Source organism: Ricinus communis, chromosome 8, assembly GCF_019578655.1.
Source record: "Ricinus communis isolate WT05 ecotype wild-type chromosome 8, ASM1957865v1, whole genome shotgun sequence".
NCBI lineage: Eukaryota > Viridiplantae > Streptophyta > Magnoliopsida > Malpighiales > Euphorbiaceae > Ricinus > Ricinus communis.
The window spans coordinates 15,195,337-15,215,237 of NC_063263.1; the positions used below are offsets into that span (position 1 = coordinate 15,195,337).

The 19,901-nt window shown below is 28.4% G+C and overlaps 3 protein-coding genes across 4 annotated transcripts; 1 reads left to right on the forward strand and 2 right to left on the reverse strand.

Annotated features, from left to right (window-relative positions):
- Positions 1-69: 69 nt before the first annotated feature.
- LOC8275265 (serine carboxypeptidase-like 51) lies at positions 70-4,644 on the reverse strand. The gene is made up of 13 exons (XM_002523700.4): positions 3,933-4,644; positions 3,723-3,817; positions 3,404-3,511; positions 3,060-3,288; positions 2,934-2,977; positions 2,766-2,833; positions 2,565-2,670; positions 2,019-2,236; positions 1,842-1,911; positions 1,699-1,749; positions 1,479-1,531; positions 1,251-1,383; positions 70-353 (listed from the first exon to the last, which is right to left on the reverse strand). The coding sequence occupies exons 1-13, from the start codon at positions 4,063-4,065 to the stop codon at positions 282-284; spliced, it is 1,380 nt and encodes a 459-aa protein (XP_002523746.2). The 5' UTR covers positions 4,066-4,644; the 3' UTR covers positions 70-281.
- A 1,223-nt stretch (positions 4,645-5,867) lies between these two features.
- LOC8275264 (serine carboxypeptidase-like 51) lies at positions 5,868-13,281 on the reverse strand. Its single transcript, XM_048378487.1, has 13 exons — positions 12,688-13,281; positions 12,435-12,529; positions 12,246-12,353; positions 11,901-12,141; positions 11,768-11,811; positions 11,594-11,661; positions 11,398-11,503; positions 11,099-11,301; positions 10,938-11,007; positions 9,906-9,956; positions 9,607-9,659; positions 8,044-8,176; positions 5,868-6,262 (listed from the first exon to the last, which is right to left on the reverse strand). The coding sequence occupies exons 1-13, from the start codon at positions 12,815-12,817 to the stop codon at positions 6,176-6,178; spliced, it is 1,389 nt and encodes a 462-aa protein (XP_048234444.1). The 5' UTR covers positions 12,818-13,281; the 3' UTR covers positions 5,868-6,175.
- Positions 13,282-17,479: 4,198 nt separating this feature from the next.
- Positions 17,480-19,698, forward strand: LOC8275263 (protein RGF1 INDUCIBLE TRANSCRIPTION FACTOR 1). 2 transcript variants are annotated; one of them, XM_002523698.4, is made up of 4 exons: positions 17,480-17,870; positions 17,950-18,129; positions 18,238-18,462; positions 18,919-19,698. In XM_002523698.4, exons 1-4 carry the CDS (start codon positions 17,868-17,870, stop codon positions 19,162-19,164), a joined length of 654 nt encoding a protein of 217 aa, XP_002523744.2. In that variant the 5' UTR covers positions 17,480-17,867; the 3' UTR covers positions 19,165-19,698. The 2 variants fall into 2 exon arrangements, with proteins under 2 accessions (XP_002523744.2, XP_048234445.1); XM_048378488.1 differs by having other exon boundaries at positions 17,480-18,129.
- The last annotated feature ends 203 nt before the right edge of the window (positions 19,699-19,901 follow it).

Consider the following 19,901-nt stretch of genomic DNA (forward strand, 5'->3'; position numbering starts at 1 on the left):
TATCTATTTAAATACTATTCTGATCCGATAGAAGACATAAATTTATTATTAAAAATATTACTTTTATCATCACTAGAAATATGTATTATTTATTTATCTATTTATTGAATGTATATACTTGGAATTTGGAGAAAATTGAGATCATGAACTGAATATTAACAAAGACAATTTTCAAAGAACCTAAAGATGAGTAATTGAAGAAGGAGGGCATTTTATATATTTTCTTTGAAACAGGATATATTCCCTTCTGCATTTGTGGATACTGTGGTCATCATTTCTAGCTAAGTGCTTGCTGGTGATTGTGTTATGGCACCCACCATCTTTAATGAAATACAGGGCTGATCTACTGGTACCTGCAATCAAACACCAACAATGAGTCTTCCTTTGGAAATACACGATCCATCAGAATCTGCAAATCCCAGTTGAAGAAAAATCTCAACAACAGTCCTTTTTCTTTCTACTGATACTCTGACACACAATGACTGGTATTTTCACCATTAACTGATATATCAACTGTTCTAACTTTTATTCCCTTACGTAATTGCTTATACACAGTTTGCATGAACATCTAGCGTGTACATCAGAATCGAAAATGCCATTGACAATATCCTACTGTTTTTCCTTGCTGATTTTCCTGCCTTTCCCTTTTCAATGCGCACACTCAATTATGGTGGTGCTATTCAGACATCGCCATCAGTGTATATGATCAGGATGCTATTCCTAATAGCAAGCAAAAGGGTACTCGCCCAATGCATACCATGCCCATGATAATGCACATCCAGTGAATTCTACACGTTGATTTTATCCATCTATTTTCTTTTTCTTTTTTACTAATAATAGTAACTCTAATCGGGGATGACCTATACGGACTCTTCCGCACTACAAAATAGTTGTAGAGACGTATGTAGCTTGAGACCGAAGTCAAGTCATCATCCTGGAGTCAAGCGGAGGAGACCCATCCAAAATGTAACATTTTGTGATCATATAAATATGAAAAGAAATAATGTATATAAAGACAGATAAATCTCCTGTCTCCCATATAGAAATTCTAAATTTTGGTGGTTGGATTGGACAGCTGTTTAATTTGCATGTTAAAGATGGAGATGTTTAGGCTGTCGCATTTAAATTTGTGATTATAATAATAATATTTTGGGGGGTGGAAATATGGGTGGCCTTCCACATGTATATTATAGATTATGGAGGTTGGTAATATGATAAGACTAAAGTTTTGTTTCTTTTCTGTAACTTACAAAGTGGCCAGCCCCAAGAATCCAATAGAAGTGCAGATTCTGATATGACTTGGTAAACCCTTTTGTATGTTTATCTTGACTACAATACAATGGAGTTCTGTCTTTGCTCAAAAAATTAGATACCCCTTTCCACCTGAAATAATTGAGTCATAATAAACATAAGAGAGTATTAAATTACATTCACATAATTTTGAAAAAAACCAATATTTATTGTGTATGTATTCTTACTTGAGTTTCTCAACCCATGCTTCTGCCCCCTTCGTTGAACAAATAAGATCAAGCTACAATAACCCAAAAGAAAAAAGAATGTGATTAGTAATAATTGCAATAATCATTTGATCAAATATTAATTACATAATAAACTGTCCAATAATATCTTAGTAAGAGAATTCAACATCATTCACCAATTTTGGATTCTGAAAAGGCTGAGAAATGTTTCATTTCTTACCTGCCCATTATATACAGTCACATTCACCCCTTTAGAAAGAAGTTCATCAACCTGGGAAAGGTTCAAATATACATAGAAAAATTTCAGTGCATGAGACTTTCTATTGTACTAATGTTTTAAGTAATCTTTCAGGCAAAAATTACCTCATTAATCCTTGGTTTCATAAAATCACCTGACATTGCTTCAAAAACTTTATCTGCCTGCGCTCCCCATCTGGAAACCAACAGAATTGTACTTCAAGGCACTTTTTTCTTTTAATGATATGCAACACTAAGATCTAGATGAAAATTAAATTAATTACTTGAGGAAGAAGAAATTACAAGATACTATTAGGGATAATCTTGAGCTTCTTTCTAATTATAACATCCATGAAATTATCCTTCTCACCATCACCACCAGGAATAGACCTCAAAGAATTTAGATAACTAGAATATCTTTTCATTGCAGTTCTGTTTTTAGTTATAAATGTTGCTGTTTTTGAATTTGTCAAGGAGGACGCAGAATCCATTCCTGAGTCCAAAAGAAAATTATAGAAATCCTGCAACCAAGGAAACAAAATCTCTCAAAATATGAACTTTTTCTGGGAAACTTAGATTAAAGCAATAGAGAGAGAATTGTTAAGGGATATATACATTAGACTAAAAGCTCTTAATATCCTTTCAGTATGAGAATTGAGAGATCTCGAATTCGAGTTTCTTCGTTCACTATTCACTAATTAGTAAGACTTATCCTATTAATGAAACTAAATATGATATATTTGTAAGAGAATGACTATCGTCTATTTTATAGCCGGTTTTTCATTAGCATCTAATCAATAGAAAAAGATATTTAAAAAGAGAAGGAAAAATGCAAAAAAAATAAAATACCACATTGCTGCTTCTAATGGAAATAACATCTTCAAGTACACTCCAAGAAGTTGTTGCATTGATATAGAGACCAGCTCTACTTTGCTGCTTAATCTTCTGAGCTATACTGTTAATTGATGTAGATTTATTAGATGCCAAAAACATATAAACCCTAATTACTCTCAACAATTTTTATGAAGAAAAGTTAAGAGAAATGTGGACCTGTTTGCAATTTTTAGACCATTAGTATCAAGCCGTGACACATCCTTCAGAAGAGGACCCCATGACAGCTAAACAAGATTGAGGTTTAACATATAGTGGTTTATTTAATTAAACTATTCCTGAAACATAAAACAATTCAAAGAAAGCAATTTAAATAAGATTACTTGCCACAAAATCTTCAGGGGAGATCCAACTATCACCCAATGCCACTCCTGAATGTCCAGAAATTCATTATGAAATTAAGTTAAGGTCACAACAATAATTCTTGAACAAAGACTGTTTACAGGAAATTACCTCCAAGTTTAAGCTTCAATTTTCCTGCTTCAATAGCTTTTAGAATTGATAATGCAAGAGTGACAGCAAATTTCCCTCCATAAGACTCTGCTACTATGTACAAAGGGCTCTTATTTCCATTAAAAATCTTCTGCAACAATGTAGTTAAATCAGTAGCTGCCTCCTCATCAGTTTTCACCAACAGATTTATGTCCTCCACAAAACTGTATCCTGTTCCAACTGGATTGTCCTACAATTTTTATGAAAAAGAAGATTGAAATAAAATCCCAATTGTTCTTAATGTTAAGTAACTCATCAATGCTACAAATAAAATCAAGATATTAATTAATAACAGAGTTACTTACCACAAACAAAAGATCAGCTACTTGAAGCCATGTTGAATTTCTTGGCTCCAAATCACTATCCAGTGGACCAATCTCCTCAAAATTTCCTATCCCAACACCTGATCCACCCTACATTGCAAAACCAAATTGTTTATTTCTTTTAAGGAAAAAAAAAAAAAAAAAGAATCCAATTCAGTTCACATGATGAATTATAAAGAAAACTAATATCTGAGTTTTCATCAAAGAAGCAATTCAATTCATGTTAGAAACTATATAGTAACATTTTCTTTGTTTATCACATCTAATCTGCCACTGCATATCAAATGAAATTAATACTTACAGGTCCTCCTTGTAGCCAAAGAATGGTAGGCCATGGTTTGGAGTGATTCTCTACTCTGTTAGGACTTCTATAAAGCCACCAGAACATATGTGCTTCTGTTTTTAACAAAATCAAGAAAGAAAGAAACAATCCAAGATTACTACATCTCCATAACAATTGAGTATCAAAAGAATAGAAAATTTCCACAAAGTCGGAAATTATTTTGCTTACTGGGTCTGACTGGAACATATCCCCATTCCTCTAATCCATCCTTTGATTTTGTTGCTACAGCTGTTCCTCCATGAAATAAAGGAAGAGCCAAGAAAAGAAGAGAGAGAACAAAGAGAAGGACAAACTTTTCCATTCAAACAGAGGAGAGAAGTTCTGATAATACTCACTCCACAAGCTTGAAGAGAATCATGCAAACTAAAGTAGAAAAATGTGTCACACAAATACACACAAAATGATATGATTAAAGAAACTTTCTTTTTTTCTTTTAAAGTATCTATATCTGACAGAATTTAACAAAAGAAGAGTCAAATGTCTGCTGATAAACTTGAAGGTAATGATCTAATATATGCATAGAAAGGTCCAGAATCCAAAAAAAAAGGGCATTGCAGGAAAAGAAAGAAAGGTAAAGAAAAGAGAGGGAATGAATCTTGGTTGTAAATTTTCCTAAAGTTGACAGAGTGCATATGTAACAGCCACCAAAACAGAAGGCTAACTTAACCTATAAAGATATGTGTTTTTAAAACTCCCAAAGAATCTTTGGCATTTACTATATGATTAGCATCAACAACTCAGAACATTAGAATCGGTTTTGCAATCTTCTTTTAGTTACTTGTGTGTACAGATTTTCTTCTTTTTAAGCGCAAAATCGGAGTGAGTTAGTTTTACTTATATCTGTTGAACAGATTTTCTTCTTGTAAACGCATAATCAGTATTAGTTATTTTTACGCCTATCCTTCTTTTTACTCTTGACAGGAGCATATTTAATAGATAAATGAGAATTTAAATTTGCAAACACATGATGTGAAATGAACATGACAAACCATCAAATGTACAAAAGTTTTGGTTGCACATGGCGGGTCTTTTCTGCTGCAGAAGGATAAGGGTATGCTTTCATACAAATGAGAAGGAAAAATTAAATGAAAAATATATAGCCTTTGTATACAGCAAAGCAAAAGACATTTGGTTAGGTGGAGATATTTTTTATGTCAATGAAATGGGATTTGCCAATCTAATCGAAGATTTAATTGATAAAACTTAATAAAATATTTTTATTAAATTAAATTAAATTAATTAATTTTTTTTAAAATTTAGCTTAATTTGATCCTAATATCTATCAAATATATTTATATCAAAATAATCTTTATTTTGTCTCTTTAGAATAAAAATTTAGATATTTCTTATTAATTTCATACTAGTTTTTTCTTATTTTAAAATATTTAATATATTTTATCTATTATGATTAAAAATATGAGAAATAATAATTATGAATTTAAAGTCCTTGTTCATTTCTATTAATTGTTATATATTTTGATTCTTTTAGCAAGAAAAATTATTTAAAATGGTCAAAATATTTGGATTTATTTGAAATTAAACTAATATTGATATCAAATTATTTAATGACTAATATTCTTAAACAGTCTTATTAAACGTTACTAAAATAAAAAAAATTATAATATGTTAAAAATAGTAATTAATACTTTTTGTTAATCAAACTAAAAATTACATTGTACTAATTCTAGTTTAATGAAAAAGTTAGCTTTTCTTGAGTTTAAGAAGAAGATTAAGAAATATAATATATAAATATGGTGGAATGTTAGAAAAGAACTGCATGAAAAAATTTAAGAAAAGATAAAAGAAAAAAAAGAGACATTTATTTTATTTTATTTTTTAAGTGCAGATTTTATTTGTAAAAATAGAAACTCTATCAAAGACTTCTATCATTAGCTGATGCCTTTCCATTTAAGTGTCTAATTTGGTGGTCGGTGTATATTTCAATTCGAGCAAATTTATAAATATAAGTGGTTTTTCTCCTATTTGTAATTTAAAAAGAAAACAGTATTTATTAAATAAATCCCAGAATTTCTTATACAAAGCAGTGGGATGAGTAAAAAAAAGAAAAAAGCATTGGAGTATTTGGAAGGATAAAATTAAAAATGGTTAAATCACTTCTAAATAAATCAAATAAAAATAGTCTTTCATAAAATTCTTTTTGTAAAATATATATATATATATATATATATATACTAATTGAAAGAAAATTTAATTTCCTGTATCACAATAAATTAAGTGCCAAGCTCTTGAGGCAGCAGCAGTACTCTTATCCTTTGGCTTCTCTATTTCTCCATCTCTACTAATTTTGCTTCTTGATTCAGCTTAGCTTTGTGTCTCCCACCGACCCTTTTCTTTGTTTCATGTTTTGCTTATTATTTTGTAAAATCAACTCTCCCCTCTAACCCTTTTTCCTATGCAGGAGAAGCTGCTGCTGCTGCTGGTGACTGTGTGATTGCCCCCACCATGTTTAATGCTATGCAGGGTTGGTCTACTGGTACCTGCACCAAAAGAAAAAAAAAAGTTGAAAGCAGAAAAATAGGCAAACATAATTTCAATCACTGTCCACTCCTTGTTAAATGATCACATAGATTTTCCATGTCAGGATTTTTCAGAAAATGTTCATTAGTTACTTGGCTTTGCACTGGATTGGTAAAATGGCAAACTCTCCATCTATCCTTCTATCTGTGTATACCTCACTCCTTCACTACTGTTAGCACTTTCACTATTAATGCATAGTTATATATATATGTATATTTATCAAAGTGTATATATAGTCAATATCATTAATAACTCTCCAAGCAAGTGGGGTATGTGTTTGAATTTTTATTTTTTCACACATATCATACCATATGAAATTATTATTAATCTTGATTTCACATCTTTTTCCCAGCTACAAAGGGCCCTATTTCATGAACTAATTTTCATGCCTGGTCTGTTACTTTTGACTTTCTGATATTAGTTTCCTTTTCTTTATACATCATGATGATGATGATGTTGTTAAATTTTATATTTAAAACCCACACAATCCTTCCTCTTTTAATAGATTTTAAAAGGAGAGTTGAATTTTCATGTGTTTGAGTGCTAATGTCACATGCTGTTCTCACACATGGGAATAGAGACACTGTTTTTCAAAGTTTTCTATTCTTCAAGTGGAGTGGTATTATATTATTAGGCAACTTTGCATTCAGAGTTTATGGGATACTATAAGTTATTGTATCTATGCATATATTCAGTTTAGTCATTGTTCATTGAGCTTTTTAACAGTGTTTCCATTACTATTAATTAGAGTATAAGTACTAAACAACTACTTCCCAGATCACTAAAAGTTTTACCAGATTTCCATAGATAATGTTACTTGCATGCAATGGGATTAGAATATAAAGTAAAGTTTACTGGGCCATTTTACCACTAACACCATGGCTCTAGCAAGTATTACTGCAACATCACATCATTGTGTTGTACCTTTATTCTATGTAAAAGGTATTCAAATATCTTGGATAATCATGATACCAAATAATTGCAGTTCTTTTCTGTTTATAATATGAGATAATAGTGTGGAAGAGAAGCAATGAATTGCTATAAAATTGGATGGTTGATTATTAATTAATATTTTTAGATCATGCCTAATAGAAATTTCATGTGACCATATGCCTCTCCCAATATGTCTTGATTAAAGAGATAATGATTCTTGATTGTTGTGGATTAGCCCTACCTAATAATTAACATAAACCTTATGATAAAATAAATAATATTCAGCACAAGTTGTAGGCTTTCTTACTCTATGTTTGGATTAAAAAGAAATAAAGGAGGATGAGAATTAAGAGGAAAAGAATTGCCTTGTTTGGAAATAATATAATAATAATTACTGTATTACCATTTTTAGTATCAAGATATTATTTTGTATTTCTTGTAATAAATGAAGGATAAATAATAAATATGTAAATTTATAATTTTTGTATTTTAGAATTTTCAAAAATAAATGTTTTTATTTTCTAATTTTTTCTTTCATCCAAATATGAGAAAAAAAAAATAAAGAAAAGGGTTAGTGCAGAATTTGACAGCCACGTTGAATAGTTTTTTTTTTTTTTTTCTTACTAACATTTAAAGTTTGTGTAATAATAATGTAATCATGATAATAATGATGGTAATTAGTGACTAATGAAGACACCTCATATGACAGCAAAACTATGACTGAAATTGAAAGGTGCAAACATAATTTTCTTTTATTCATAAAAAATGAAACATTTTCATGATGTGAAGTTAGAATTTTCTGACTTACAAAATGGCCAGCTTTAAGTATCCAATAAAAATGTAGGTTTTTGTATGACTTGGTGAATCCTCTTGTCAGACTATCAGCACCACAGTACAGAGGTGTTCTCTCCAGGTTCAAGAAATTAGGAAGCCCTTCCCACCTGAACATAAAGCCATTAAAGACAAATTTAGCACCTTCAAGATTATTAGGGTTAATTATTATGAAGTCACTAAAATTAAGGTTTAATTCTGATTCTTTTGATAAAAACTTTAAGAGTAATTACCTAATTCTAATTATAAAAAAAAACTGTAATTATATATATATATATTTCTAACACTTTGATATATATGTTTAATTCTTAACACATGATATTTTTATTTTGACATCTATATTTACTTTTGACACATAGAATTTAAATTTACGTGTAATTTTATAGTTTTATTATTAATTTATTAATTCATAAATTATATTTCTAATTAAACACTGACTCTAATTCTAAAAAATAGCATGTTAATTATATTTTAATATTATATTAATTAATAAATAACTTTTAAATCAAATAATGATACTAATCTATATATATATTAATTTCTGAAATTTAAATTTTTTTAACATTTGTCCCCTTTCTTATATATAAAATTTTTATTTTGATATTTATATTTATTTTTGACACATGAGATTTAAGCTTATTTGTAATCTTATAAAATATTTTCTATTAATTTATTGATTAATAAATTAAATGCTAATTCTAATCTTAAAAGAATACTATATTAATAATAATTTAGTTTTCTAATTAGATAACGATTATCTTATAAAATAATATATATATTTTATTTTATTATTATATTAAATAGATAATAATTATAATTCTAGACAATAATATTTTAAATATTATATTTACTAATAAATTAAATTTTTAATTATATAAAAATTTATGATTCTAAAAATAGTAATAATTATATTGATAGTATTAATTTATATAATATCATAATCAATTAATAAATAATTTTATATTAGTACATTAATAAAATTTTAAAATTTTAAAAAATTAAGAAGAACAATTAAAAATATTTAATTTGTTATTATTTTTAAAATATGATGAATAAATATATTTAATATTAAAAATTAAAATTTTATTTATAAACTTGATTTTATAATCATATAATAATAAAGATCATGCAATGCACGATAAACGAGTAGTTATAATTTGGTTTATGAGACTTCATAATATTTAATATAATAAGTTATTATATATTGAATTAATATTATTGGAGGTGAATTTTAAGAAAAGAAAAAGAAAAAAAGTCAAATTAGCCTAGTAATATATTAAGTTTACTCAAGGACGAATCCCACGGAAAAGAAATTATAATTGATTAATCTGAAATCTTGAATTGGAATAAATGTTGCTCCAAGTTTAAAAAGATTATAAATTGAATTATAAATTTAATGCCTAAAAATTCCCTGATTTTTTGCTTGATTTAAATATTCTAAAGATTTATTTCATAAATAAGAAATTGTTACCAAAATAGATTAAAAAGGGAGAGAAATGAAAATAAGGAATGGGAAATAAAAATGCAAAGAGACTCTTACTTTAGTTTTCCAACCCATGCTTCAGTCCCCTTGGTTGCACAAATGACATCAAGCTACAATAATTTTCATAAATTTAAAAGAAAAAAATTAGTGATTAACAATTATAATTATTTATCATATTAATCTACTAATTGAAAACTATAAAATCATAAAATAAAAAATAAAAATAAAAATCAAAGAGACAAATTGTTGTTGCACATGGGTGGTCCTGAAGAACTCCAACCCACCCTTAAAGGCTTATATTTAGGTAGCTTAAAGAAACATATTGAAAAGGGACTGATAGAGAAAAGAAACCATACTTGCCCATTGTATACAGTCACATTGACTCCTTTAGCTAGAAGCTCATCCACCTAACAAAGGATACGTTTGTGACTTGATCAATTAAATGAAATCTGATCTTAATTTCAATATAATAGGAACCTGATGTATTAGAATCTGATGAAAAAAAAAAAATGATTCAATCTTATTGTAATCCTACTATGCATTATCCATTAGTATGTAAAATTTAAAAATGGTGCAACCTAGCCAATATACTATAAGAAATAGAAAAATGACAGGTGTTTGATATTTTAGTATTAGATGATTGATATATATTCTATTATTTGAAATTAATAAATATGTACCAATCATTTACTATTTTATGTATAGATAGAGATATACATTAAACCGAGACAAAAATTCTCCGTGCAACAAAATGAATATATATGGCTTGGATAGTATGCATGAGATATGCATGGTTGTTAAATTAATAGACCTTATATTAAAAATGAGCTGGCAATATCCTCCATCCATTTAAATAAGGAAAAGCAACCTATTCTTATCCGATAATTTTTTTTTAAATATTTTAAAATAAATAAAAATATCACTTTTACTATGTAAATTCTTCCTTTTTTTAAAAGTATTTTTTTTTCTAATTTTTTTACGGTGTAGTTTGTTTTTCGGTTGCTTTCGGTTATTTTTTAATTATTTTATTCAAAAACAACAAAAGCTGTAATTTAAAAAAATTAAAAAACTGTATTTTTGATATTTTAACATAATAAAAATAATAAAAAAAATAACTTAAATTTGATAAAAAGTAAAAAAAGAAGAAGGTATTTTTGATATTTTTTCTTCTTATCTCAATAAGCAGCAAAAAAACCCTATTGTATTTTTCTATGTTGTTTTTTCCAATTTGTGAAAGAAAAAAAAAGTGGAAATAAATTGCATTTTTCTAACTCATAAAAGGATAAGGGTCTGTTTTTCTAGTCCTTCACCTACCCAATTATTTGTAATATATTCAACCAAAAAAGAAAAAAGAAGAAAGAAAAATTGTAATGTAGTAAACTAAATACCTCATTAATCCTTGGTCTCATGAAATCACCTTCAAGACTGCTGAAGACAGAATCTGACTGTCCTCCCCATCTGTCATTAAACACCAAAATTATTCCCTTAAATGATGGATTAGAGTACGTATAATTAAGCAAACAGTTACTTGAAGGAGAAGAAATCATACGAGACATTAGCAGGGATTATCTTGAGCTTTTCTTTAATGGCACCATTCATTAAACTATCAATATCTCCATCATTAGCACCTGGAGATGACTTCAAGGAACTGAGGTATCTCATGTATCTCTTCATTGCTATTCCTTGTGACAATTCTGCTGCTGTTAAAGATACTGGGTCCATTCCAGAATCTAAAAGAAAATTATAAAAATCCTGACAATGCAACCATAGTTCCATTATTTGAACACTAAGTTAGACTAAAAGAATTGCTTTGTTTTTATCTGATGAGGAAAATAAGTTAAGAAGTACCACTGAGTTGCTGCTAGTGCTTATTACTCCCTCAAGATCAGCCCATGAATTTGTTGCATCAACATACTGGCCGTCGCTGATTTGCTGCTTAATCTTCTCTGCTAGACTGCTCACATGTGTTCTTAGATTGATTAATTATCATACCCTCCAGAACCGAGTTTGAATCCCAGAAAAGAGAAAAGGACTAAAGATTTACCTGTTTGCTTTTTCTAGACCATTTTTGTCTATTCTTGAGACATCTTTGAGAAGAGGACCCCAAGAAAGCTGGAAAGTTCAGATTGAAATCTCAGCAAAAGAAAAATTCAGAATTTTTAAGCATATACATTCAATAATTGAAAATGACTGAAAATAAGAATGTACACATACTTACCACAAAATCTTCTGGGGAGATCCAAGTATCACCCAATACAACTCCTAGACATAGAAGAGTAATGATTTAGCAACATCAAATCATAATTCTTGATAGAAATAAATGATTAATTCAAGAAGCATGCTGTTTATACCTCCAAGTTTAAGCTTCAACTTCCCTGCTCCAATAGCTTTAAGAGCTGATAATCCAAGAGTTACTGCAAATTTGCCACCATAAGACTCTGCTACTATATACAAAGGACTTTTTTGCAGGCTTGAATTTCTGTTAAATATTTCTTCTAACAATGTAGTTAAATCAGTTGCTGCCTCTTCATCAGTTTTCACAAATAAATTTGGATCATCTACATAACTGAATCCTGTACCAACTGGATTATCCTGCATCATTTATATCCAAAAACCAAAATAAAACATAAATTAAATACTATGACTGTCAGTCAAAGAAAATAAAAGCCTAAGAAATGACAGAATAAATTAATTACCACAAATAAGAGATCAGCCATTCTTAGCCATGTTGAGTTTCTTGGCTTCAGATTAACATCAAGTGGCCCAATCTCTTCAAAATTTCCTAAACCAACACCTGATGCTCCCTATATTTTTATCAAGAAAGTAAATATATTTTATTTTGGATAGAATACAAGCAAAGACCAAAAGAAAAATTCGATACTTACAGGTCCACCCTGCAACCAAAGAATGATCGGCCATGGCTTTGAGGGATTTTCAACTCTATAAGGACTTCTATACAGCCACCAAAACATATGTGCTTCTGTTTTAACAGAGTCCAATAATACCAACATTCTTCATTAAAATACAAATATACATTCATATAATCCTGTTTGAAAGCATGAAACAAGAAAAGAAAAGTAGAGTAAAGATGAACAACAGAAATTAAGTATAGAATCGTGAACCCGTTATATTGCTTACTGGGTCTGACTTCAACATAACCCCAATCCTCTGATCCGCCCTGGATTCTTGAAGCTACAGCTATCTGTCCATGAACAAGCAGAGAGACCAACAACAGAACAGACACAACAAGAACATACAAGTTTCTCATTGAAAAAAAGGAAAGACTAGACAATACCAGCTTCAAAGATTCAACAGAAACATGTAGAAAGGGAATAATATATATATATACAAAAAAGATGGTTCGAAGAAGCTTTCTTTGTTTCTATATGTAACAGCAATAACCAATAAAATGGAAACTTCTAACAGACAATAAGAAACGGCCTTATACTGTGGCTATATACAGAGTACAAATGAACCACAATTAGAAAGAAATGTAAAAAAAAGTCTTTAAAAAATGAACATGTTTCTGTGAAGGCAAGTTGTTTAAAGATTGTACGTTACAATCTGAAACAAGAAAAATAAAAGGGTCTCTTTTGTTTATTGTTCTGAATTTATAATCTTGATTATATATAATGTATATGAAGAGAAAAGAGTGTAATTTAAAAAGAAAGAGAGAAAAGGATAGGGCTCTTTTTTCCTTTCCTTTTCTTTTTCTTTCAAGTGGTGTATGTATGGTGTGAGGTGGGAGAGATTGCGTGCAGTATGGAATTTGTTTTTGTTTTTGTCAGTGGAGAAGGGGACTCCAACAGGAGAACATATTTTTGGGCAAGTGATCACAGTTCGGTTAATTGAATTGTGGGTCAAAAAAAAATATCAATTGAATTAATTAAAAATATTAATTATTTTTTATTAATTTAAAATTTATAAAAATAATAGAATTTAATTAGACTGTTAACTAATATTTGAAAACCGATTAATTGGTTAAAGAAAAATTAAAATCTAAACTCAAGCTATTAGTTGGATTAATTGTAAAATTCTACTAAATATGACCGATTTTATTTTACGTATCAATTTAGTTTTTTTTAATTGTAATAAGTTGATATGTAATTTAAATATCGAAATATTATCTATTAATTTAATATATAAATAAAAATATATTTTTAAAATATGTAAATATATTTTTATTTTATTTTATTGTTATAACTATTATTATCGAATCTGTCCAGTAGACTTTTTTGAGTTTCTTATTCAAGATCCAATAAAAAAGGAATTTATATACATTTTCTTATTACCTCTCCAGAAGGGAAAAAGAAAATAAATCTGAGATATGGATGCTAATAAGGTCGAAAAACTATTCTACCCAACTTTATGGTCTTCATAATTAGCTGTAAGTTCTATTCAGGTTATTAACAAATAATTATGTTTAGATAATTTTAATTATTAAATTCATAGTTAATAATTTATCATTTTATATATAAAAATAATTAATTTTAAAATTTAAATTTAAATTTTTAATAAAATTTTAACCATTCAATTTTAAATGTCATTAATGCTAATAATAAAAATGTCAATGCTTCTATTAGAGTCATGGCATGTGAAGAAGATTAAAGAGTTGATTGATGGAAAAGTGAGTGATGCAGATAGCCACTTACTAATAACTATTTTGAATTCTTTTCAATATTATATTTTTTATTCTAAATCAGGTTTTTTTTTTTATATAATTAATCTTTATAGTTTGTTATAAAGAAATATCATTTAGAATTATAATTAATATTTGATCAGTTGTAATATTGCATTTTTAATATTAAGAAAGAAAAAATATAATTACTAATATTTAGTTAAGTTTACAATAAAATTAATTATAATATCCTTAAATAGTTTATTCATATAATTTATTTTGGTAAGATTTGAAGGCTGCAGGGTCACAATATATATAGCTGTAACATGTGGGGATGATTTGACAGCAAATCATATTATGTTTTTTCTTTTCCTTTCTTTTTTTTTTAGATCTCCAAACAACAAATTGTGGGTTGTTGTCATTTGTTACACATCCAAAAGATGCCAAAACACACACATAGAAACCACATTGTTGGTTGAGGGAAAAAAAGGAAAAATAATAAGAATATCCATATTTTTTTTATATTAAAAATAATGTGTTTTCATTTTTATTATGCAAAAATAAAAAATATAGTTTTTTAATTTTTTTAATAAAACAATAAAAAGAATCATAAAATTTAACCGAAAAACAATTCCACTGTATATTTTAAAAAATTAAAAGATAATATTTTTTAAAAATTACACAGTAAATATGATTTTTTTTAAAATTTTAAAGTATTTCTGAAAGATTCTTAAAAAAATTCTAGTTTTAGTATGGATTGAAAAAATTTATAGTTCTTTAATTAGTTTGAGAAAATAAAATATCATTCCAATGTACTATTATTGTGATATAATATCATATATGACAATTAAGGGGGTGAAAGGTGGAGCCTTGGCCCTCCCAAACCTTCCAACATGTTTTTCATATTTATTAGTCTCTCTAGTATCAGTACATCTCTTAGCTTTCTAATTCTTGCTAAATTTTATGTACCAAGGCTGCTAGTATACTATTAAAAACTATCATATCTTGGCTATATATTACCTTTTAAAACTATTTAAAAAAAAAAAAGGAAGTGTTCAATTTTAATTTCTCATCAATAATTTCTTGTTTATTTGTTACCCCATCAAACAACGGAAGGATTGTTCAAAAGAAAAAGGAAAAACAATGGAAGGATATGCAGTAGAATTGTCTGTTGATAAATGGGTTTGCCCTAAAGCTAAGCCCAAACCTTCCATAAGAATGCTGTGCCAATCCCATGAGCTTCCACCGAATGAACCCAACATCTCAATCTGGGCTGCATTACCTGTTTTCTCCATTTGCAATTAGGCCCTTGAATCTCTCCCCTCTCTCTGCTGGCCACCCATTTTAACCTATAAAACATGTTTAATTTGATTTTTATCAAATAATCTTCTTGAATATATAAACACAACATAAATGTATTTTTAAATTCGTAAAGGAAAAAAAGCCTAGAGTTGCCATTTAAATTAAAATTACAAATATACATATGTAATTAATTAAAGAATAGAAAATTAAGCTTTTTTATTTTCTCTCTATCTGGACTTGGCTGTCTCGCATAGAGAGTTTGTCAGCATTAGCTGGCCAGGGAAAAGCAAATACATGCATGCTTATAACTTCACTTTCCAAATATAATTTGTTAAAATTGTTAGGTCCATCTGGGTTTTTCCCTTTCAATTGTTTTTCCTTCTCTGTCAATTCTTTGAAGAATGTATACAGAATGAATTATAATGTAACGTTCTGCTGAATATATATAGGCTTTGATGTTTGTATGCGGCCGACTGAAATGGAATTTGCACTAACTATGGCAAAATCAAATTGACAGTTAATGGGGTTTATAGCAACGCCAGTTATAACAATTGGTGACGAATGTAATCGCGGCTAGAAACTTTATGATCGTCGATGCAATATGGTGTATAATTTCTTTACAGTCGCATGTTCGTCGTTATTTATGTGACCAAACACTGACGCTGTATGACTTGCGTTGCTAAATTTATAAACTAGAAGATGACTAATAGAATGAGTCCTTTTATGAATAATGTTATAATGACTAATTAAATATTAATAAAATAAAAATAAAAATGAGTGATATCATGAATCACAGAATAATAATTACTTAATTAATCACTATATAAATATTCATATAATGCAATTACATTTGTCGTTGTATAAATAAATTTTTCAAATAATGATCCGTTAAATCATTTAATAACTAAAAAACGCTTGCGTTTAGTCTTATAAAAGTGGTAACATTTATAGAGAAGAAACTTACATGTGAAAATATCTTCTTCTTTATTTATGCTCTTTTTCAGCAGCCATAATTTTCTTTACTAATTTGTATGCTGTGTTGAGTTGGCATTGTTAGTTATGTCTTTTTTTTTAATATCTATAGGCATTCTTTCCTTTTGAATTATTTTTATTAAATTTTTCTATTTAAAATAGTTCAATCATTCTCTAGACGGCAACAAATTTATTCGAATAAATTATTATAACTAATTTATTAGATGAATAGAGTCAAAATTTCATTCTATATGTCGATATCCAGAAAATAGATTTATAGCAAATCACGAATTTCAAAAATTACGATAATTTAAATTTTTTTATTTATGAAATAATTTCGTTCGATTATCTAAAATTTTATATTTTATCTGTCTTTTCGTTGACCGCTTAGTTATCAGTAAATACTAAATCATATATATACTAAAACTAATTTTGTGAAATTCAATAATTGTTTAGCTCTTTCCATCTTTTGTTTCTTTTATCTTATTTTTTATGTTTCGAATTTCTTGCTCAAAAGGGGAGAAGTAGGCTTGCAGTCTGCAGTGTAAACCATAATCTTGCTCATGAAATAAATAGCAAGATCACTCCAATCTTTTTAATCATTGAACCTTTTTCAGAGGAATTATAATCTCTTTTTCTTTCATTTTTCTATATGGATAGAACTACACCATACAAGTGATCATGGAAATTATTACAAATTATATTAAATAAATTATCAGATTAATTATAATTAGTTAAACTATTTTTTTATTAATCGACATTGACATAGATGAAGTTTTAGTCCTCACAGTACTAAAAACGACTCTAATATTAAAGATTTAAATTCTTTTTTGCTCATTTTATATATTATACATCATTATATTCACTTAAATAATATTTTAAAAAATAAACTATTTATGTCTAAATTATATAAATATTAATTCTAATCCTGAGAATTGTAGCTATATAATATATAAATTTCATCCAAAAAAAAAAAAAAGGATTTCAGATTAATTCTTTTTTTGCCCGAAAAGATTTATGATTTCTGATTAACCCGCCCATAAAGTAATCTGACATTTAAATATTCCGATCTTTTTGTACCTTACAGAATAAACAAAAAAAGAAGAACCCAAACTTTTGCGTAAGTTCCAAACACTCCTTCACTTTTTATTTTTCCTTTTCTTTCCCTTTAATAATCCAACGATTCAAAACCCACTTTAACCTACCATCCCTTGATCTGAACCGTTATAAACATAATGTTTTTTATTTTTATTTTTATTTTATTTATCACATTTCTTTTATATGCCTTCTTGTCTTCTTTATGCTCATTCTTTTTCTTGATTGATGTATCTTACGTTTTCACATTCCACAACCTCCCTCCCTCCCTCCCTCCTCTTCTCTTCCACCCTATCCTCTCTCGAGCCGCCATTGTTGCTCTTTCTTGCTAATGGTAATGTGATATCAATTTCTACTGTTAGTGTTATAATTTTATGTAAAATTACTAGATAATGTTATTGAATGCCACACAGGAAGAAATGTTGATACCACCATGGCTAGAATCATTACTCTCGACTTCATTCTTCACCATTTGCCCTAGACATCAGGATTCAGCACGTAGCGAATGTAATATGTTTTGCCTTGATTGCAAGAACGGTGCCTTTTGCTTCTGTTGTCGATCATCCAAACATAAAGAACATTCAGTTCTTCAAGTATATGCGCTAATTATTCTTTGATATATTTACATAGTTCCTTTCTTGTTCTTCTTGATCAATATTATCTGTTCATTTCTTGTACTGTTTTATGGGTTTGTTGTGCAGATCAGGAGATCATCATACCATGATGTTGTTAGGGTTGCTGAGATTCAGAATGTTTTGGATATAAGCGGAGTTCAGACTTACGTTATAAACAGTGCCAGAATTCTTTTTCTAAATGAAAGACCACAGCCTAAGACTAGTACAAGCAAAGGAGTTTCTTCTCATTTATGTGAAATTTGTGGAAGAAGTCTTTTAGATCCATTTCGTTTCTGTTCTCTTGGTTGTAAGGTCAGTTTTTTTTTTTTTCCTTTAAATTATGTTTCTTCTCTCTCATTTTCTCTACTGTATAGTAATTAATTTTCAACTCTTTACAATCAATCTAAACCACATATTCACATTGTATCACATTGTTAGCTTTCTCAAAGCCGATGCTCGCTATTTTTAATCTTATTGTATACAATATGCGTTATGTTTTACATTCTAAAAGTATTGCCTTATTTTATTTAATTTTCTTAGAATCAAGACTGTCGTATTTATTTTATATGATATATTTTAGTGCTTTTTCCAGTATATATATAGGAATATATCTTATTATTGTAATATCATAAATGAAGTTACCTAATTAAAGTGATTGTGGGCATAATTCATATTGATGTTATACTTGGTATGTACATTATTCATTTCTTGCTGTTTTGCTTGGACAATGGTGGAACCTAACTAAAGTTATCTTGGTATGTAATTCAGATAGTAGGAATAAAGAAAAATAGGGATGCCCACTTTAACTTGAGCACAAAGAAGGAAGAAATAGAGCAAAGAAGGGAAGGAATTATGGGAAGAAGATTGGCATCAAAGGAAGAAGAAGAAGAAGAAGAATTGCGTGTAGGAAGCCAACAAGAAATGTATAGAAGCACTCCTCTTCCTCCACCACCTCATAATTCCAATTCAAGAAGAAGAAAAGGCATCCCTCATAGAGCACCCTTAGGGTCCTAATTATTAGTTAATTAAATACTAATTCAATGATTAAGCTCCCCCCCTTTAAAACTTTGTATATCCAGCTCATTCCTCACAAGCTATCACATGGGGAGCGAGAGGGGATGATGTGCTAAACAAAGAGTGTAATTAAGGCTGTGTGTTAAAAGGGTTTTAAACAAAATTAAGAAGGAAATATAGGAGTAGGTTACATTAATTTATTTAATTTGTATAATACAATTCAGGGATCGGGGAGATTAAAAATTAATAATGATAGCATTTATGTTTGGAGACATATGGAAAGGTGAAATTGTTATCTATATATACATATGAACGGTTCCTATATAAAGAAAGCAACAGCTCAGCTTTTTTAATTGCTTAGGTTTCATGAAATGTGCAATTACAGATTATATTAGATGCAATTATGTAGATGCCACATGGAAAGAAAATTGTTTTCCTTAACAATTATGTCATGATTTCCTACAAAAAAGTAATCTTTGTTTTGGCCTTTGGTTGCTCCTCTCTGCCACAGAGAATGATGGGTCTTTGTTTTACGATAATGTTTGTATTATCCGATTATGTAAAAGCTTAAATTGTATTCGGACAAACATGGTTGGTTGATACAAATTAGGAAGGAATCAGATTTGTACTCTCAACTTTAAGTATTTCAGATATTTGGACTGGTAAAATGCTAAACGTTTCATCTATTTTATTTCAATTTTTGCCCACTTGATATAACATATCATCTTTGTTTTTTT

Coding starts and splice junctions, on each gene's coding strand:
- LOC8275265 (XM_002523700.4), bottom strand. CDS start 4,065: ATGGAAAAGTTTGTCCTTCTCTTTGTTCTCTCTCTTCTTTTCTTGGCT. Junction 1,532..1,698: donor TGACTGTATATAATGGGCAG/GTAAGAAATGAA, acceptor GGGTTATTGTAG/CTTGATCTTATTTGTTCAAC. Junction 354..1,250: donor TTCTTGGGGCTGGCCACTTT/GTAAGTTACAGA, acceptor GTTTGATTGCAG/GTACCAGTAGATCAGCCCTG.
- LOC8275264 (XM_048378487.1), bottom strand. CDS start 12,817: ATGAGAAACTTGTATGTTCTTGTTGTGTCTGTTCTGTTGTTGGTCTCT. Junction 9,660..9,905: donor TGACTGTATACAATGGGCAA/GTATGGTTTCTT, acceptor AAATTATTGTAG/CTTGATGTCATTTGTGCAAC. Junction 6,263..8,043: donor TACTTAAAGCTGGCCATTTT/GTAAGTCAGAAA, acceptor CTTTTGGTGCAG/GTACCAGTAGACCAACCCTG.
- LOC8275263 (XM_048378488.1), top strand. CDS start 17,929: ATGTTATTGAATGCCACACAGGAAGAAATGTTGATACCACCATGGCTA. Junction 18,130..18,237: donor AAGAACATTCAGTTCTTCAA/GTATATGCGCTA, acceptor TTTGTTGTGCAG/ATCAGGAGATCATCATACCA. Junction 18,463..18,918: donor TCTGTTCTCTTGGTTGTAAG/GTCAGTTTTTTT, acceptor TATGTAATTCAG/ATAGTAGGAATAAAGAAAAA.